Source organism: Muntiacus reevesi, chromosome 2, assembly GCF_963930625.1.
Source record: "Muntiacus reevesi chromosome 2, mMunRee1.1, whole genome shotgun sequence".
Lineage (NCBI taxonomy): Eukaryota > Metazoa > Chordata > Mammalia > Artiodactyla > Cervidae > Muntiacus > Muntiacus reevesi.
Window position 1 is genome coordinate 124,540,313 of NC_089250.1, and position 22,425 is coordinate 124,562,737.

A 22,425-nucleotide genomic window follows, 5' to 3' on the forward strand; every position below is an offset into this window, starting at 1 on the left:
CAAACTGCAAGTAGAGAGTAGCCTCTACTCACTGCAACTGCAGAAAAGCTCACACAGCAAGGAAGACCCAGAAGAGCCAAAATTAAACAAAATTATTTTTTTTTTAAAAATGCAGGAAGAACAACAGGGCATGTCTCACATTTCATCAAGTCCTAAAGATGCCATAGATTGACAAAGAGAAAACACTTTGTTAATTTTAAAGACATCCCAACTTCAGACATGTGAAAATGAAAAAAAAAAAAGATGTGTTACAAAATGGTTCTTTTTCAGAATTCAAGGGTTGTCCTAAGATTGATCCTTTACTGGTACCTGAACAAAGACCTTTGGAGAATCGCAATAATTGTATTCGATTGATAATTCCATCACAAATTTGGCAAAGAGTCTAGGTTACAGATTAAATTCTTAAAATTCTTACCTACTCAGTAGGTGCTGTTTACTTTCTATATGGACTGTTTAAGATCTTAAGGTCAAAATACTGGTGAATAAATGATCACTACTTGCAGTTACACTTCTAAATTATAATCTTTTAACCCACTGACAGCCAGAGTTAGAGGATAAAAAGAAACGGGGTACTTCCCTGGTGATCCAGTGGTTAAGAATCTGCCCACCAATGCAGGGGACAGGGTTTGATCCCTGGTCTGGGAAGATTCCACATGCTGAGGGGCAGTTAAGCACGTATACCACAACTACTGAAGTCCACTCTCTCTCTGCAACAAGAAAAGCCACCACGAGAAGCCCACGCACCACAACTAGAGAAGGACTGGGCAGCAACAAAGACCCAGCACAGCCAGGAAGAAATTGGGAAGTTCATCTACAACTTCATGACCTTTCTTACTGTACTTCTATTGGCAAAAAAGGGTCATGACTGAGCATGAAGGCAAGGTAGGTAATGAGAGCCAGGGACAGTCCAAAGCAACATGCCCAAAGAAGTTGTGAGAGTAAAACTGGCATTGGAGTGGCACCTGAGAGTAGGTGACACTGACAAGCAGGTTCAAGACATAGAGCTGGGAAAAGCTAATACACAGGGAGTGTGCGGCAGCTGATTGCAGCCGCTACAGAAATCATTCAGAGTTTGGTCAGCTAAGCAAAAGGGTAAGGGGAATGTGCTGTGTTGAACATCTCTCTGGACAGCATTAAAATGCTAGAGATTTTTACATTTATAAAACCACAGCAATGAAGAGAACAAGAGGAAAACCACCAGTAAACAGGAGGTCTCGATGAAAATTTGAAATATGAAGGACAACCATTGTATCAGCAGAAGCAGGGGCCAGTTATACTGCTTACATTAAGGACAAAAAGGAACCAGTTTGGCTGCAGGTTCAGAAATGCGTAATACTATAAACATGAGACATGAAAGCAGTGAACTTAATCTTCAGTTGTATTCGAGACATTCCCCTCATTCCAAACACAATTCTCCTCCCCTAACCCATGTGCACTGTCAACCAGGGACCATGAGAAGTTTCTTCTCTGTAGAAATCAAATGGCCCTTAGGGACAGACCTGCCTTCTGCTTTTGTGAGTCCAATAGGAAACAGTTATCTTCTAGCTCCAATACATTTATAACAGAGCTTCAAAATGCATGAAATAAAAACAAAATTGAAATAGCTGTAGGCAAATTATCAATCTCAACACTTGGGTAATTGATAGCACAAATGGACAGAAAATCAGGTAAGATACATAAGATTATCAACTAACTTGATTAACATTTATAGAATACTCCAACAACAGCATAATACACATTCTTTCCAAGTGCACATGTTATGGGCAAAAAAAAAAAGTTGCAAACAATTTAAAAGAATGGAAATCGTACAAGATACATTGACCAGAATAGAATTGAATTAGAAATTACTAACATATCTATAGAGTCACCAAACATTTGGAAGTTACTGACTTCTAAATAAGCCATGGGATAAAGAGAAAATAACAATGAAAATCTAAAAATATTTTGAATGAATATAACAATGTGTGGGGTGTGGGTAAAGTAGCATAAAATTTTATTAATTATGCCAATAAATCCAACAACTTAGTTGAAACAGAAAAAATTGTTGAAAGGTACAAACTACCAAAGCTCACTCAAGAAGAAAGAGAAAACTGAATAGCCCTATTAAACTAACAATTTGTAGCTGACAACCTTCCCACACAAAGTACAGGCCAGATGGTACAAGTGAATTCTACCAAACATTTATGGAAGACACAGTAGCAATTCTATATGAACTCTTCTAGGAATAAACCCATTCCAACTTATTTTAGGAGCCAACATTGCCTACATACCAAAACCAAAGAGGTCTGCAAGACCACAGTCTTGCATCCCCTAGAAACCTGAACTGAATTCTCCTTCAGCACAAAGTGCTGCTTCCCTGAGGAGCAATTGTAGGCAGCTGGTTGCACCCATTTCCCATAGTCACTGAAAGATTATTTACTGTGATACCCACAGGAAGATTAGGAAACTTTTTTTTTAGGATTCTTACTGTCTCATGAGAAATTAGCATGATGATTTCTTTAAGGGCCAACACAAATCATGTAACAACATTTGCATTTTTGCTATGGCTATGAGAAAATGCAGGCAAACAGGGTCAACAATAGCACAGAATAGTAACAGCATAGAACCTGCATATTTCTGCATATTATTTCATCCTGGTACTGATGTGTTCCTATGTATTACCCTTGAAGTTGGTTTTCATCTATTTCTGTATTTCCATTCTAACTTATTAACCCTAAAAAGTCTCATATAAGACACTAAACGAAGGAGGGAAAGAATAACTCACTTGAGATCTGTTATTTTCTGTGGGATCAAGGACACTACATGTAGAGAACTACAAGAGTGGGGCTGGAGGAGAAAGAATAGATCACAAGAGATCTGATCTACCTTGCATTTCCTGGTTTTCTTACCTATACGCTCCATACACTAGCTAGATGAAATGTCCTCCTGTAGAACATCTTTTGGTCCTTAACTACCTTGGCAGTAGTTTCTCAGTCTTTTGATAGAAACTAGGTTTGACTTAACTGTGTCTGAAAATCTGACTATTGGCTAGGCTGCTAAGAATGAGGTGGCCTGGACATTCATCCTCTGGGGCTGAGTTTTCTTCATCTTTCGTGCTAGGCAGAAACAAGTAATCCAGGAAGCTCTTTCCTTCACTCACTTCCTGTGTCTATGAAGTGAGGATGAACGAAGCGCACACAGCTCTCAGTGCCCCATGTGATAAGGGGCATGTTGTGAGGCCTCCTCAGGAACTGGAAAGAGTGGAGAATCTGAAATAAGTCAAAGGCTTTTAGGAATGTTTGAGAGAACATTTTCTTAGTGGTACGTGGTATATCTTTCCCCCATACTATGCTCTCTCAAACCCTCAAAAGTGTAATGTCCTGGGCAAATTTGCCCCTTGTCTTAGCCCAGCTCATCTCTTCTCTCCAGTTCAAACAAGCTGTCACAGTCTGAAGAGAGGCTTGCAGAACACAAGGGTTACTTTGTGCTATCAGCCGTGCAAATCTAGGATCTGCTCTTTCTTGGCCTTGTTCTTTATGGGTTCTGCGGTCCTGGTGGGAGGTCTCCACTCAGATGAGCCACTTTCCAGGTGAGATTCCTCTTAACCTTACAAGATCGGCTTTGTTCCTGGGAACCAGGAGCTGAACCTAGGGGACAAAGTCATTTTAGTTGGAACCTACGTGAGGATTCCAACTTCCAGAGCCCCCAAATCTCAGGTAGGTCTTTCAATAAACTCAAATCAGGACTTCTGAAAAAACACAGGTTGGACACATCAGGCCAGGCCCATAACTCATTATGAATTGTGATCCCAGAGCCCTTAAGGAACACCAAGAAACCCAGAAATACAAGTGTCCCGTGGTGAGAGTCCACGTTATATTGCAAGCGATGTCTTCTGGCTCAGTGCAGGGACGGATACAGCGCCAGACTAGGCAGACGGCTTTGTGGGGAGGAAGCTAACGTGGATGTGCATCCGAGCGCCGTCTCCCGCTGCCGGTGCGGTTCTGAGGCACTAGCTGGCCTCTCTGAATCTGTTTCCTGACCTATTAGAGTGGATGGGCGAGGACTCCCTGCGGTCCTCACGGATTACGCAATGGCCTCAGAGCAGTGCCCGCCAGCAATACATTGGCTTTCCCTGTGACTCGAAGGCGCCGATAGGACCTCAAGGACGGGACCGAACCTTTCACTCTCCCAGTGCTCCCGCCGGCAGTAAGAGAAGGCCGAAGCAAGCAAGCCCTCACGCAAGCTCGACCGGCATGCCGTTCGCACCGGCCACGCCGCAAGAACGCTTCGGTCCCGCCGCACCCGACTGAGGCTGCGCGCCAAGTGGCGCATGCGCCAGAGCGCCTGTCCGACTTGAAGGGCAATTCCCCATCTGGCCAACAGGCGGTAATCCTGGCCACAAGCTGGCAGTAAGACCTAAACCGTCGGTCAGAGTATGGAAGGGGATGTGAGGTGGCTGTTCCACTAGCTGGGATCCTGACGCAGGTGGAAGAGATGATGGGAGAAGAGACCTAGAGTGCAAAGTTTGAAAACCTGTTGACAATAGGGCTTCTCCCAGGAGGCACAGCAGTTCGGAGTGGTGTTGTTGGCAATTGTAGTAATCATGATAAAATGATACCAGCTTCTCAGAATTACTAGTGAGAAATGGAACACTGCCTGCCTTATCAGTAAACAAAGGATGTCATAGTCATCAGTGGTTGTGGCCACCTTTGAGGATGAATTAGTGAGCCCTAAGGGAACTCAGACGGAGAAGGCAATGGCACCCCACTCCAGTACTCTTGCCTGGAAAATCCCATGGACGGAGGAGCCTGGTAGGCTGCAGTCCATGGGATTGCTAGGAGTCGGAAACGACTGAGCGACTTCACTTTCACTTTCATGCACTGGAGAAGGAAATGGCAACCCACTGCAGTATTCTTGCCTTGAGAATCCCAGGGATGGGGGAGCCTGGTGGGCTGCCTTCTGGCAGCCTTCAGATTGCAACCACTCCCCATGGTGCGCCCTGAGGAAGCTCAGGATACTGGTCATAGCTGAGGTGCGGTATCAAAGGATTGGTTCGAGTCCAGACTTGTGTATCTTCCCATGCGTAGAAAAGCGCTAAATTCCTTGAGATGTTTGGTTTTCCTTTAATTTACAGTAATTTTGTGTCATTCAGACTATCTACCCTTTGTTGCAAAACCCCTGTATATCCTAGCTAACCCTTCGCCTCCTTGGAGCAATTTTCTCAAGGTTACTTGAGAGGCCGCCTCCGGAGCCTGAAGTCCTAATGTCTGTTGTATAAAACAACTCTCCAACATTTAGGTTGTACATTCTTTTTCGGTTGACACTGGCAATACACAGAATTGTGAAAATGCACACCAACTGAAAAAAAGTATCATCTCTCTTAGATAACGTGCACAACCATTTGACATTTTACTCAAATGGAATTTTCAAGCCATAAGAATTTCAGTAAGCAATATAAACATTTTCTTGGTCAACAGATTTCCCAATATATTTTAAATTATCCAAATATTTCGACAATTTCAAACAAAATTTCTAAGAGTCAGTGAGCAGGCTTCATCTGAAATCAACAGATGTTAGTATCTTTCCATGGCTTTATCTAGATGGCTTTATCTTTATCCAAGCTATTATCTATCAATGCAACTAAACAATGCATCAGAATTAAATTTTATTACAAACATGATTCTGTTCCAGAGTTACTAGTTTTTAGAAATGTTTTACAGCACAAGCATTACCACTCCTAAATGAGTATTTCGGTTAGTTGATTGTTTTTTTAAACTTTTTGGATTATAACAACACTGAATGTTAAAATAGCAGTACAAGTCAGCAGAACATTTACAAAACTTTCAAAGCACATACACAACATATATATGAAACTGACACATGATAAATTTTGTTAAAGGTGACTGCATATAGTGATATCAAACACTGCCCTCACTTTGCTGTTCAAGAGTGTTTTGAAATTCTAAGACTCCCAGGCATTTTTAAAAATTTTAAGATTGCACTATTTTAAACATCGTGCATAATATACAACTTTCAAATATTTATTCATATTATTTTAAATTCACGTAATTTATTTTCCCATAAAATGCAACAGCACTGTCCTCAACAAGCAATCCTTTGCAGGGCTCAGAGGTGGATGGATCTCATCTGACACCGTTTGGTATCTAACCTTCTCATCCTCTACCACCCCCTTCTCCTTTTGTTTCCAATTTTTTCCAGCATCAGGGTCTTTTCCAATGAATCAGGTCTTCACATCAGGTGGTCAAAGTATTGGAGCTTTAACTTCAGCATCAGTCCTCCCAATGAATATTCAGGGTTGATTTCCTTTAGGATTGACTCATTTGATCTCCTTGCATTCCAAGGGACTCTCAAGAGTCTTCTCCAGGGTCATAGTTTGAAAGCATAAATTCTTCACTGAACAGCCTCCTTTATGGTCCAGCTCTCACTTCTGTACCTGACTACTGGGAAAATAGCCTTGACTATATAGACTTTTGTCAGCAAAGTAATGTCTCTGCTTTTTAATACACTGTCTAGATTTGTCATAGCTTTCCTTCCAAGGAGTGTCTTTTAATTTCATGGCTGTAGTCACCATCCACAGTGATTTTGGAACCCAAGAAAATAACATGTCATTGCTTCCAATTTTTCCCCTTCTATTTGCCATAAAGTGATGGGAACAGATGCAGTGACCTTACTTTTTTGAATGTTGAGTTTCAAGCCAGCTTTTTCACTCTCCTCTTTCACCTCCAAGAGGCTCTTTAGTTCTTTACTTTCTGCCATTAGGGTAATTTTAAAATGCTTAGCCTATTTAAAACTTTTGTTTACAGTAAATTTTAAGTATGCAGTTTCTTAGCCAGTAAAAATTTTTTAAAGTATTTTTAATGTGCTAGAAGATGGTTTCATGTATTTTCCATCAAATATAATCAATGATTTAATTACCAAAAATATTTTATTTGTGAACAATGTGACAGAATGATGATACTAACTTTGTACAGTTTTACTATTTGGAAAATTTTACAAATTCAAAATAATAATAAATATGTTCATTTTTTATTCTTCCCAAAAGTTCAATTTAAAAGAGTACTACTGCTTTAAAATTTCAAAACATATTATCTGCACTTATAACATTTTCAAATTTGTAAGAGCTTGGTGCTTTGAAAAGGAAGAGGAATAGTGGCAGTGAGGACAGAAAAGGAAGGAAGAGAGTATTCTTTTTTTGTTGGGAGTAGTCTTACAGCAAAAAGATTGGTAAAATTAAGAGAAATAATGGAAATTAATTACTTACCTATATAACAAGTTCCTGCTGCTTTAGCACAATCTGGTGGTGATTAATTTTAGGTACCGTTAATATCAGAAATATTAATAAAATTTTCTAGTTACTTTAATTCCATTTTAATTCAGCAATGTAAATATACACATTCATGGCAAACTATTTAAAAAAACATATATCTTATTAAAAAAAATGGCATTTCCAAAGGAGTTAGCCAAAAACAATAGCAAAATTACATGATTACAGTAGGCTGAATCTGCACATATCCCTTAAACATCAGAAAATAATTACACACACATCCTTGTCAAATTATTTTATAAAATCTAATATTGGTACTCTAGTGAACATAAGCATATTTGTGATTGACTGCTCGGACAGCATAAACACTGTTTTCACTTAAGCATCTTTTCCCTGGTCACAATTCTTTAGCTTTTAGTTTCTTGTTCAGTTATTTAAGAATGGCGACCGGTTACACACCTAGCCACTGGTTATTGATATAAGCTCTCATTCTTCATAACAGAGTATTTGTATATACTGTTAAATTGGATGGCATTTAATACATGGTATGGAGAAGGAAATGGCAACTCACTCCAGTATTCTTGCCTGGAGAATCCCATGGACAAAGGAGCCTGGTGGGCTACAGTTCATGGGGTCACAAAGAGTCGGACACAGCTAAGTGACTAACACATCCCATGTACTGAGGTTTATTAAGAAAGGTGCGAAAAAAAAAAAAAAAAAAGGTGTGAAATCAGATTATCCTAATATTTAAAGTATTAACAATGACACTCTTTTAGAAACAAAATGGTTTTGCTATAGCTCCTTTCACTGTTTCATATCTTTCCTCCCTATATTAAGAAGTATATACGTGAGAACTTAGCAGACACTGAACTTCCCAGTATATTCAGGAAGATATCTGAATGTGTTCGGTGTAAAACAGTATAGGCAGCTAAATCCTAGAGCTCAGAAGGTAGGTACAAAGATGTGTTTTATACATTTGTGCTACAGGAGTTTATAATTCATTTCTCTTCCTCACCCATTCTATAATATTTATTATAAACACTGACTCCCATGTGCTCCCTAGGCTCGTCTGAAGCACAGAACACAGTAAATTATTTGAGTGATTATTTTCTCCATTCTCCTAAGGATGGTACAAAATCAGTACCATTCTAGATGCCATAGGGAATTAGGGCTTAATTCTTTCCTGGAAACCTAATTGAGAAAGCTTGCAACAGACACTAGCAAATGTCCTTTTCTTCCCTATGTCTTCCTCCCCAGAATACTCTACCCTCAGACCAAGGGTCATTTACATAATGGCAGACTTTGTCCTGCATTACCATCCACAGAGGAAAGTTGTTTGAAAACTTCAAACAACTTCATATATTTAAATCTTAGGCTAGTCCTCTTAAGCTGTATTTTTCTCTACAGTCCCGACCTTTGCCTAGTTCAGTATGTAACAAGTCATTTTTTTAGTGATTCTTTTACTTATTTTCTATCCACAAACTACAAAAATCTTCTTTCTGGAGATCTAGAATACACTTTTTTTTTTTGCATATTTTGCAAAATACAAAGTAAATATATAAATTTTGAGTTATATATTCACATGAACTGACGATGACAGTTGAGCATTTTGCTCAAAAAGATGGTGTAGATTCTGAAGACCTTTTACACTTATTAATAAGATAATCAAATGCTAGAAGATGGTATGGTTTAAATGCTAACTGGAAACCTGTTAAGATGTATTTTACTGAGCCATAGCAAGTAACTTAAGAGCATCTCATTCCACACTACATGGGTTGGTCTCTGCAGGCTACACATCTCTGTAGCAACTAGTCAACTGCACTGTTGTACAAAAACAGCCATAAACAATGAGTGTGGTTGTGTTCCAATAAAACTTTTTTTTTATGGACACTGAATTTCATATTAATTTTCATGTGTCTTGAAGCATGCTTTTTTAACTATTTAAAACTGTGAACAATTCATAGTTGACAAGGCCATGAAAAGCAGGCAGTGGGCTGGATATGGGCATCAGGCTAGAACTCGCTATTATTATACAGGCTTTTACATGTTATGCAAATGTTTAAAAATTATAGGTTCCAATTTGAGAGACTATGGAGACAAGATTTTTTTAGATCTCTCATTTTAAAACTTACACCAAACAAGTTCTCTACTTTCTGGATAAATATCTTTACATAAGAGAAAAAAATAATTCAGTATACAAACTCCTACTTTAAAAAGACAAAAATCCCAGAAAGCTATAAAATGAATGTTTCACCTTAAAACATAATTAGGAAACACAGTTTTTATTCTATGCAATATAAAACAATATGCATAGATTTGGTACATAATTTTTTAGTTTTTAATTTAGGAAAAAGATATTGAGGAAAAGGTTTATAAATCTCTCTATCCCTTTTATAAAAGTTGCAACTGACACCAGAAATTCCTCACATGTACAACCATCAACTCTGATTACAATATGAATTATACCCAGGATTTGGAATTTACCAGCATGAGTTCTGGATGCTCTTTTAGAAATGTAGTTATATCATAGAACACTATGGCTTCTACAAACTTTGAGATACTTATGAATAGGAAACTCCTGCTTCCATAATATAAGGAAACAAGAATATTTTTTCCATAATCATTAAGTATAAAAAAACTTCACAGTCTGATTTACCTTTATCAAAGGTGAAATGATTCACTGCTACATTTCATGGATTATTTTGATGCTCAGTAGTTCCTAAACACAAAATAAATTCAACATGAACTCTTATCTGTTTGGGTTTTCAAAAGCAAGACACCAATACAAAATGTATTGAATTGGCTGGCAGAAGTCCATGGGTTACAGAAAAGGAATTAAATATAAATGTTCACCAACTTTATCCATTCTAATTTTACAACAGCTTCGGGTATTGAGACCTAGTTGGTTTCTTGTATCTATCCATTATGAACATAACTCAGTCTTCTATTTTAAAACTTCTCAGGGTCATTTTTTGCTGGGTATTTAATTGAGCGACGTATAAGATCTTCTCGTCCAACTTCCATCATTTGTTCCTCCCACGATTTCATTTCGTTATAATAACGAATTTTATCATCTCTAGCAAGTTGAACATATACCTGAGAAAGAGTGTAACTGTTAAAATGATTTCTTTAGAGGAATCTTTGCAATTAAGTAAAAATTGTTTTTTACTTAATTTCTGGGATGCTCTCCAAAAATATTCTAGAAATTATCTTACTATTCTATATGTTAAAGGGGGGGTTGGAAAGAAATATTCTTGTGAGATAAAAATTAGATGAGAAACATGTAAGAGATAAAGATTTTTAAGTATTAATGAAGTTGCTACAATTTCAGGGTATTGAGTGTGGAAAAGCAACAGGGGCAGGGTGTGATCATCACTGGATATGATGACACTAAGTTATGAGTGACACTGTTTTAAATACCAGTTTTATATGGAATCAAAAACTACCAAAAGAAAAAAGCCAAACTGGTTCCAAGAATAGGACAATAATTTAAAAACACTGTGTAATATAGGGTTGTTTTCACATGAATCAAGCCTTGCCCTAATATATTCTCACAGATATTCTAACTAGGCACTTGGGACTAAAACCACTACTTACTTGCTTTTGAGAATTAGAGAGATTTTTCCAGTTTTCATTTATAGCTTTCAGCTTTACCTGTAAAAACAATATACATTTAAGTACCAGATATAGGGACTTCAGTGATTAAAGAAAGATGCTGTTTTATTATTCATTCCAACAACAAACACTCAGATATCAAGAATCACAGGCAAAGACTCCTCAAAAATCTGAGATATAACTGACACAGAACAATACTTTCAGGTGTACAACGTAATGATTACTGGAAGTCTGTACCTTTTGACCACCTTTACCCATTTTACCCTCCTACCCTACCCACAAACTCGAGTAATTACCAACGTGTTATTTGTGTCTATGTGCTCTTTTTTTTTTTTTTTACTTAAGTGTTTTAGCACAAGGGTTCCCCTTCTACCGCATCCTCAGTAATACTTGTTTTTTTTATAATAGCCATTCTAACAAATATGAGGTAGCATTTTATTGTAGTTTTGATTTACATTTCCCTGATAATGATGTTGAGCACCTTTTCATATACTTGTTAGCCATCTCTATGTCTTCTTTGGGAAAATATCTATTCAGATCCTTTGCCCATTTTTTTATCAGATTTTTTTTCTTCTGGGGGAATGAGTCATATGAGTTCTCTAAATTATTTGCAAATATTTTCTCCCATTTGGTAGGATTACTTTTCATTTTGTTGATGGTTCCTTTGTGCAGATATTTATCTTTTTGAATTCAAAGATATTAATATTCAAATATAAGTTACTCTGTCATAGACTAGCTTCAAATACTGTTTTATTTCCTCTGTGGCTTAAATGCTTACTTAATTCTAATATTTGTGCCACCGTGCTTTAGTTGTTGTCATAGGAACAATACAACACCAATTCTTCTTCTACATAGCTGAACTTAATTATGTGACCCGGAAAAAGTTCTATGACCTCCCTTAGGCATGGGAGGTTCAATCTATAAAATTAAAGGGATACAGGAATCCTACAGTTGAAGGAGAGGCAGAGAGACAGTGAGTACACCTCACACAGCCTGTGGTGTTGCTACCAGAGAGCGAAGACTGAAGAAGAAAATGGATGGCTGGAGAATACGGAGCAGAGAAGCAGCAGAGAGATAGGAGGAGAACGTGAGGGAAAGAGGAATATGAAAAGTACCTATTAAAGGCAGGAGGATATCATCAGTGATTTTATGAGTAGAGTTAAAACTATTAGCTTTACTATTCTGACCAGAACTTTCACTGAATTTTGTTTTCCTATCAACAAAAAGTGAGGTACCCAGATAGTATCTGAGCCTGTCTTGAATATTTTAAGCTTACCTTTATAAATACATTTAGTATATTCAGGGATAGTTACTCATTAAATAACTGCTCTCTTAGCTTTGGAAAGAATTGCTTTCATGCTTTTAGTTCTTTCATAATGTATCTTTTTGCTTATGTTTAATCCATAAAGTTTCATATTCAGTGTGTTAAACAATAGTTTATGAAGCTGCATGCATAAATAATCTTTCACCTAAAAAACTAAGTCATGGAAAAAAAAAAATTAAAGGGATGGGAAGGTATTTACTTCTGGTGCTATCTAAAATCACATTAAATGAGCACTCGCACCATGTGAGGACCGTGAGAGAAGGTGTCAGCTATGAACCAGAAGAGGGCCCTCACTATGATGTTGCCTTGATCATGGACTTTTAACCTTCAGAACTGTAAGCAATTCATTTCTGTGATTTATTTTTTTAAATTAAACAACTAAAATTTCTAAAGGCATAAAAACCACATAGACAAAGATAACAGGAGAAGACACTACCAACACAGCATTTGGGGAGCAGAAAAGCAGAGCTAATCCCAAGCTGTAAGTGCGGAAAGTGTTAGTCGCTCTGTTGTGTCTGACTCTGCAACCCTATGGACCAAAGCCTTTTAGGCTCCTCTATCCATGGGACTCTCCAGGCAAGAATACTGGGGTAGGCAGCCATTCCTTTCCCCAGGGGATTCTTCCTGACCCAGGGATTTAACCCGGCTCTCCTCTCCAGGCAGATTCTTAACCGGCTGAGCCACTGAGCTTCCCAGATGGGGCTAGTGGTAAAGAATCCACCTGCCAATGCAGGAGATTTAAGAGATACTGGTTTGATTCATGGGTCAGGAAGATACCCTGGAGGAAGGCATGGCAACCCACTCCAGTATTCTTGCCTGGAGAATCCCATGGACAGAGGAGCCTGAAAGGCTACGGTCCATAGGGTCACAAAGAGTCAGATATGACTGAAGCAAATTAGCATGCATGCATAATAGTATTAAGTACTCAATACTGATCTAATCAAAATTATGGTAACTATCTTGGGAGGTAGGTTGATAGAAAAGTGAACTGTGGAATGAGATAGAGATAAATGTTCATCTTACATAGTGAGAGATAATGCCTAAAATATAGGTAATGCTTAGAATTTTAGAAAAATCAGGAAGTAACAATATAAGAACATTATTTAGAGATATGGAGGTAAATACCACAAGAATCAACTAAAATAGAATGTATCTGCTTCTGGAGCAAAGAATATAACAGCACAGTAAAACTTATATCTTTCATAACAAGCCTTATTTTCATTCTTTATGAGTATTGTACTTTTTACATGAATAAAAATGATATAATTAAACTAATTTTAATTTTCAGGGATAAAGGCCAGCCATGAAGCTTCTGAGGTGATTCCAAGATGCAGTCAGATTGAGAACTACTGACTCAGAAGGATTCTCTAACACAAAACCTTCTTATACTAATAAAACTAAATCCAAGATAAGTTAATGACTGAACAAATTCCAACTAAAAAAATAAACAGGCTTGCTGTTTTAGTAATGTAGGGCCATGGAAGCTAAATATAAAATCCAGGGCTTCCCTGGTGGCTCAGTGGTAAGAATCTGCCTGCCAATACAGGAGACATGGGTTCAACCCCTGATCCGAGAAGGTCCCCTTTTTGTTTTTCAGAAGTAACCTAAAATTTCCTACAACACTAAATAAAATGGTACTACTTTTAAAAGAAAAATAAAATCCCCAGGGAAGTAATCAGTGAAATCATATATAGCCAGAAAAATACATTACATATACACATCATTTAACCATATGTCCAACAGGATTTGTGATCCTACAGATCTAAATAACCCAAAGAATCAGAGTGGCAAAAACCTTCATCTCACATTGACAAGAATTAGGAATCTGAGCAGACTTCTCTTACCAAGGCATATTACAAGAGGAATAATACAACTGACAATTTGGAGCCTCTAAAAAGGAAATAAAGGAATGACTAAGCCACAGCAAGAATGACAAGCTTTTCTCTTCTTTCCACAGTCATAGATGCCATTCATATGTGTAATTTAATACATCCCCATGGGTATAACCAACAATTTTTAAAGGACGTAACATGAGGCTGCAGATTACACTCAAACCCCAGCATGAAACATTACGCCTCTGCTCTCATTCTTCCCCAGTGACTGTAAAACCACTCCGAACTGCCGGGTAAGAGAAGTCTCCAGAACTTGAATGCGCCTATAAAGGTGAAAATTGTTTTTTAATTTAAAAAGTTGACTATGTATATACATAGCTGAATATGTATATATACACATTCAAATTTTAAACATTTTAAGTGTTAAGAAAAAGGATTTTTAGGTCTTAATTATATATACTATTTTATAGTAACTTACCACTTTTTTTCACCATTTGACAGGTTGCACCCCTAAAGTTTCCTGTCTGTGTTATATTAAAAACTAGAATAAACATTTTTAAAACATACAGAGTTCTGTCTTACCTGTGATGTGCCATCCCTGGCTTCCTGAAAACGTTCAGCTATAAAAATGTTATAAGCTGAGCGAGGTCTTTTTGGTTTTCCAAGCATTGTTAACTCCTGAGTAAAAAAAATGAAAGATGGGATAAAGTTTTAAACTTTATGATACTTAACTTTACCTAGAGAAACTTCATTCACTACCATGAATTACAGAATGTTCTTTAAAATGAATGTTATGAGTATGCGATTGTTCCCTCTTGGGGTCAGAATTTTTGATAGTACTGTTTTGAAAATTCTAATAGATTTTATGAGCTACTTTTCATACAGAAACATTTCCTTTACATATTATTTTCATGGTCTCCATGAACTGAATAAATGAGCAGTATGTACGAAATCTTTTTAAACATTAAAAAAAAAAGTTTTATCCTTGTAAGGCACCACTTCTCCTTGAACAAAGCATTACGTACCTCCACTTGACAACTCAAGAACATTAGGGTATTTGCTGCATAATCTAATGAAGGACACTGCATCATCCTAACCTACTGAGCTTCTGAACTTACACAGAAATTTATAAAATGATGGGGATTTTAATGGCAATTTGGTTTACAGTCAATAACAAACCCAACTTTCATTCGTAAGTAGGGCTCCTCTGATTTACATATAGAGATCACTTTCTCGGCCCTGAGCCTCTCAGGAAAGGAGGCATTTTACAACTTAACTCTGCATTTCCCCTTTTGTTTCCAGAGCTACCACCACTAGGGATTTCTTCTAGGTGCTTCACTTGCAACTTACTGGTCCCCACACCTCTCACCTAATCTGTAAGTAGTTGGAACTGGGAATCTAATGGGAAAAAAAATTCCAACAGGGAGAGCAAATGGAAGTCTTAGGGAAAAATCACTCAGACTTTCAAGTTTCTGGTTCTACATGTAAGGAGTTTGGAAGTCATCACTCCATCCTAATAAGGATAAAGCTAATCAGACTGCAAAATCAACAACTCTCTTGGATCCACAGAAGAGGGGACACAGGGCAAATTGCTGCTCCCAAGATTGGAGAGAGACACAGACAGGTGAACACAAGGAGTTGAGACTTACTGGAACAGACAGAGGAATGGAAACCAGTGGTGTGCAAGAAACTGAACCACAGCTGACTGACTGCTGGAAGCTCCATGTGGACAACTCTGAGAGTTACTACCACTCATAGGAAAGCCTCATAATGTTGTGAGGTTTTTCTCCAGGAACTTGACCAGATTCCCACAGTAAATATCAAGGGAAAAAACCCCTCTTGCTTCCAGAAGAAAGAAAAGGAATTATTTTGAAATGCCAGAGTACTTTATTATTCTTAACAAGGCCTTCCCTCAAGGGAAACTAGTTAATCAGAACTTAATCTGCTAGGACTTCCCTGGTGGTTTACCCATTAAGACTGTGCTCCCAATGCAGGGGGCTGGGGTTCAATCTATGGTTGGGGAATTAGATCCCACGTGCTGCAACTAATGATCTGGTGCTGTCAAATAAAAAATAAACACATAAATAAACATTAAGAACCTAACCTGCTGTTATACTAACAGAGCTTAAAAGACTTCAATGAAAATACTAGACTACAGCTTACTTTAGCCATCCTGCACCACCTAAGCGCAAAGCCACAGGCTCATTAAAGGTTTTTTTGTGTTTTAATTGCTAACTCATATCTGACTCTTTTGCAACCCCATGGACTGTAGTCCACCAGGCTCCTCTGTCTATGGGATTTCCCAGGCAAGAATACTAGAGTGGGTAGCCATTTCCTTCTCCAGGGGATCTTCCCGACTGATCTTCTGCACTGGCAGGTGGATTCTTTACCACTGAGTCACCAAGGAAGCCCTTATTAAAGGACCAAGACCTAATCATAAGACTGTAGGATGCTTCCCCTGCCCCATGCCTTACCACATTACGAAGGCCCATATACAGCAGTTCCTTTTACCCAGAATATCATATGCCTAACTATCAAGAAAAAATCCCAAGGCGTAGTAAAAGACAAAAAGCCTAAAGTAAAGAAACAAAACAAGCATCAGAACAGGCAGGGATACAAAATTATCAGACCAGGATTTTAAAACAACTGTGATTAATATGGTAAGGATTCTAGACAGCCTGCAATAGGCATTGTAAGCAGAGAAGGAAAATCCTAAGAAAGAACTGAAAAGAAGTGCTAGAGATAAAGGGAATTCCCTGGCAGTCCAGTGGTTAGGACTCCAAGCTTCCACTGCAGGGGGCACACATTCAATCCCTGGTCAAGGGACTAAGACCCCAAAAGCCACACAGCATGGCTGAAAAAAAAAAAATCCTCGAAAATCTGAAAGTAAAGGGAACAAAGACTGAAAAAGGAAAAAAAAGACCAACCAACCACTATGGGACAACTACAATATGTATAGTACACATGCAAGACAAACGCTGGGCTGGATGAAGCACAAACTGGAATCAAGATTGCTGAGAGAAGTATCAGTAACCTCAGATATGCCAATGACACTACCCTTATGGCAGAAAGTAAAGAACTAAAGAGCCTCTTGATGAAAGTGAAAGGGGAGAGGGAAAAAGTTGACTTAAAACTCAACATTCAGAAAACTAAGATCATGGCATATGGTCCCATCACTTCATGGCAAATAGATGGGGAAACAGTGACAAACTTTATTTTTGGGGGCTCCAAAATCACTGCAGATGGTGACTGTAGCCATGAAATTAAAAGATGGTTGCTCCTTGGAAGAAAAGTTATGACCAACCTAGAGAGCATATTAACAAGCAGAGACATTACTTGCCAACAAAGGTCTGTCTAGTCAAAGCTACGGTTTTTCCAGTGGTCATGTATGGATATGAGTTGGACTATAAAGAAAGCTGAGCACCGAAGAACTGATGTCTTGAACTGTGGTGTTGGAGAAGACTCTTGAGAGTCCCCTGGACTGCAAGGAGAGCCAACCAGTCCATCCTAAAGGAAATCAATACTGAATATTCATTGGAAAGGGTGATGCCGAAACTGAAACTCCAATACTTTGGCCATCTGACATGAAGAACTGACTCATTAGAAACGACCCTAATTGAAGGTAGGAGGAGAAGGGGATGACAGAGGATGAAATGGTTGGATGGCAACACCAACTCAATGGACATGAGTCTGAGTAACCTCCAGGAGTTGGTATTGGACAGGGAGGCCTGGCGTGCAGCATTCCATGGGGTTGCAAAGAGTTGGACACAACTGAGCAGCCGAACTGAACTGGAATAGAGGAGAACAGAGAAAGGAACAGAAATACCTGAATAAGAAATTCCTTATATCTGCTCAACCCTCATTTCTGGTCCTCCCCACTCAAAGTACTAGTGGGCTGCATTAAAGTGCAAGGAAGAGCTCAGGAGAGAGAGTAAATCCTAATTTTCCACCCTCCAAATACCATCCCTATCTTTTCTGGCTTCCTTTTACTAATTGGATTAGCAGTCTTAGATTACTATCATTGACTTGAAATTGGGTGAGTCCTCAACCCAAGAGATAGGAGGACTTAAGACACAGGGATCAGGAAGAGAGATCCCATCACTTCACATTAAAGGCTGGAATCTACTTTTCCAGAGAAGTAAGTTTTTGCTCTGATGACCATTTTCTGTGGTATATATACTAGATCAGCAAGTTCACCACCTCACACCTAATACTATGGAAAGATGTAGTTTGTCAAACAACAGAATTTATATGAACTAATACCTTAAACTGGCAGCCACTAATTTTGAACCATGTGGGATTTTTGATGAGGAAAAATCGAATTTCATCCTAAAGCCACTTTAACTTTATTAGCTACAATAGGCACTTTTAAAACATTGATAAGTTAATGAATTCAGTCTATTCTGCAATATTCAGAATCAAATTCACCATCATCTATAGAACAATTCAAATCAGTAAGTTACTCTAGAAAAGATCCAGAAGCAAGACTTTTGCTATTCCTGATTTTCCTGTTTCATAACTCTGTTCCTACAGCTTTCACACCAGTCTTAATTATGTATTTCGAACTCAGACACATCCAAAAGGAGCAAAATGGTTTACAATATACTCAAAGGCAAGTGGTCCTAGTGGCAGAAGGAAACTATCCTATTTTCCTAACTGAAGTACATTCTCTACCATATCATCAAAATAAGGGGGAAAAAAACCAAACCTGTATTTACAGATATATAAATTCCAGTTTTTTGCCAAAGGAAAAGACTATTTCAACCATACTCACTCTCTTTTTTATTAACGCTTTCTTTTTTAAACGTTTCTGCATGATTTCTTTTTCCAAAGATACCATTTGACTTGGAGTTAGTTGTTCTTGAATTCTGTTTATCTCTTCCTTGTATGCCTGCCAGTCTGCCCTGTAAGCATCTTCATATATCTATAAATATAAAACCCAAATAAGAAGTTAATAAACTACTGCTGGCTAATTAAACATAGCACACCTGACAGGGAAGGACAACTGCATAACTTCAGGAAACTGACTGAACCACCAAGTGGAAAATGTACTCTGAAATCCCACTTATAAATCACGTGTTCTTCAAATATGTTATCCAAGGTGAAGGTCTAGCAACTGGCCTCCAACTTCAAATTGCTTCAAAAACCAACCCTTCATCACCACTGCCATTTATCCATATTCTCATCATTTATGTGGATGAGAAAGTATGACATTCCTTTGAGTTAACAAATGTAAAAAAAAAAAAAAACACACTCTGGGTCATCTGGCTCCTTAAAGGACATGACAGTTGTCCTTAGCTGCAAAATAACTGGTCAGCAATGCTGAAAATTTATATGCTTACCTTTTTCTCTGATTCAGGAAGTTCCCGCCATAGCTTGGCGATTTTTTTAATTAGTTCTGAATTTTTTGCATCTATGAAATGAAATAAAAATTAATGTCACCATTTTACAACTCAGGATCAATTTCTAAAGACTTTCAGGAAAGTATAATCCATTAGCTCTAAAATTAAGTATTTTTACAGACATTTTCCCATACACAAATCAAAATGATTTAGTTTTTAACCAACTAATTTAAGTACAACAAATAATTTAATATTTTATCTAACATTGTTAAAGTCTATTATCTAATAATTAAATTAAGGAATAGTATCACTTACCACCAAAATGGTCCTCAGGAATTGATTACTAAGTTAAAGCAACTAGGGAATCAGTGTCTACAAGTTTTCTACTTCATAATTCAATCAAAAACATTTTTTTCAAGTCTTTCAGGAATGATCAAGTTCATAAAACCTGACTAAACAACAAAATATAGCCTTGATTCATATTACACCACCCTGTATTTCAATTACAGAAATATTGTTTGCAAACAAGCCAAATTATTCTAAAACCAATTCATTATTCTCCATTTCCTTCCTCATCTTAACTGGAATGACAAGGTATAAATGATTTAACAAACCACTTGTTAGTTTCAACTCCTACATTTTAAAAGATGTGAGTACTGAAGCATGTCTCTTAAACCAGTTCTTTATGTGACTATTACAGCTCATATGATTTTCATAAGTGCCCTGTGATGTAATGCATATGAAAAAGCTTTAGAAATTATAAGACAAGCTCAGCAATTACTAATTTGGTCACTACCTTTATACTATAGCCCCAATAAGGACCCAATCTTTCTAGAAAGTCAACAAACCTAACTGGAAATCTTTCAGAAATTCAAGAACTGGCTTTCAGTCAAAAACCTCTTAAAATTAACAATAACCTGTATTCAGCTTTAAAGTTTATGCAACACAGCCACAGAAATTATTTCACTGCGACTTTATTAATAATTCCCAGTGGCAGCAGTAGGAGCTAAGCAAGAGGTAAAATGATTCATCAATAGTCCTCTGGGCCAATGGCCCCAAGGCCCCAAATTCAGCTTTTTCATCCTCTTTCCTGGGTACTTTCCATTCTACATGCTATTTTTAAAATACCTTTCACTAGTTCTCAATTACATTTAAAGCATTTTTATTTGGTAAAAATTACCTTACTGCTGTGCTTACACTGATTTCTTATGCATGCCTGCTAGGTCACTTCAGTCATGTCTGAGTCTGCAAATCCATGGACTGTGGCCTGCCAGACTCCTCTGTCCATAGTTTTCCAGGCAAGAATAAAGGAGTGGGTCACCATTCCCTTTTCCAGGGGATCTTCCCCACCCAGGGATTGAACCCATGACTCCAGTGTCTCCTGCATTGGCAGGTGGCTTCCTTACCATTAGCGCCATAGAAAGCCCATTTGACAGGCCATCAAAGAGAATGGTTATGTTTCTGCATTCAACAGATGCCCTGATACTGAAAATCAAGTCTGCAATTTAACTGCTTAGTGGCATCTTTACTACATTAGAGAAGAATATATAACCCAAACTCCTCACCTGGGTTCTGAGCTTTAAATATGGGCAGCTGTTCTTTAGAAAATCGAACGTATGAAGTCATAGGCTTCTTTGGATAACCACTCATGTTGGATGAAAACCATTTTGGAACATACGCAAAACTACATACAAATAAAAAGAAAATAACCAGTGTTAAACATTTAAGTACCCGTATTCATAATTATGTGAACAAAGATGCCAAACAAGATATCAAAATGCTACATATCTGACACCTAACATCTTCGACAAGAACACTAATGATATTTAAAATCCTGTCCTATCCAGGGGAAAGAGCTTGCAAAACTGAAGTCTCAAAGCCCTAACCTCGTAGCAAGGGCAGAGAGTGAAGGAAAGCATGTATCTACAGCTCCTGGGCCCTACCTCAATGCCTAGATGAAGGCAGGAGACTCCTGGAGCGACTTCGCAGGGGACGCCGAACCCGGTGCTCCAAGGTACGAGAGTGAGGAGGGACGGGAGGAGGGGAAAGGTGGCCGGAAAGAAGGCAAGGGGTACTGATGGAGTAAGGCCTTGTCTCAAAGCCACCATCCCCTTGGCAAGGTCGAGGTCGGAATCTCAGGGCCAAGTCAGTCCTGACCATTTTAGGGGGGACAGAAAGCGGAGAACAGCGTCTACATTCCAACCCCAAGGCGTCCTGAACCGTTCCGCCTCCTAAGGTGCAGGTGAGCAGGCTTACCTAAAGGGAGAACGCAGTCGACTGCCACAGCCCGCGCAGAGATCCGCTCCCGACTTTCCCAGTGCATTCAGTACGCCCCACATGCCCCGGAGAAGCGCCATTGCATCCGCAGACAAAGCACTGACCAGGCCTCAATTCCCTACAGCGCCCTGGCAAAAGAGAAACCTCAACAAAGCCGACTTAAACCCTCTAGAGAGCCTACCAAATTTACTATCGTGCCCGCCACTCTCGAGGCACTATGGGAAATCGGCTAACTTCCGGTTTAGCTAGGAGGCGGGGCAAGGTAGAAGGCGCAGGCGCGGTAGTGGCTTCCTTGGTGGGCGGGACTACGAAGAAATAGGAGGAGCTCGGAGGCGGAGAAGGGAAACTACTACCCGGCTAGCTTACGGAGGGACCTGGCCTCGAGGGGGCGAAGCTGAGCCGCCTCTGTCCCAACCCCACCCCCCACCCCCCCACCCCCGCAGCCTGCTCAGCAGCCGGGCCAGGAGGCTGTGGAGGCACGGCGGTGTCCTCACACGGATAGGGCACCGACTGGCCTGTGACGACTGGAAGGGCTAGTACGTAACAGACAGTTTACGACTAGGGCGGCGGTAGCTGTGCCGCCCACGCTGCTCTGAGGTCAGGTTGCTGGGTGCTATGCGCCCAGCAGAGCCCCTCGGTTCAAGTAGGAGCGCATAGTCCACAATTACCGTAGAGGAGGTGGGGTGGGTCACGGTTTCTAACCTTAAAATGCAGATTCCCGGGCCTTGCCGCAGAGCCTGATTCACTATGTTTGTGTGGGTCCCATGTCTC

At 38.9% G+C, this 22,425-nt stretch overlaps 1 protein-coding gene across 1 annotated transcript; it reads right to left on the reverse strand.

Moving 5' to 3' along the window:
- Positions 1-7,344: 7,344 nt before the first annotated feature.
- On the reverse strand, positions 7,345-21,864 carry TFAM (transcription factor A, mitochondrial). The gene is made up of 7 exons (XM_065922821.1): positions 21,634-21,864; positions 20,943-21,061; positions 19,378-19,448; positions 18,810-18,959; positions 14,618-14,713; positions 10,862-10,918; positions 7,345-10,360 (listed from the first exon to the last, which is right to left on the reverse strand). The coding sequence occupies exons 1-7, from the start codon at positions 21,732-21,734 to the stop codon at positions 10,214-10,216; spliced, it is 741 nt and encodes a 246-aa protein (XP_065778893.1). The 5' UTR covers positions 21,735-21,864; the 3' UTR covers positions 7,345-10,213.
- Between the last annotated feature and the right edge of the window lie 561 nt (positions 21,865-22,425).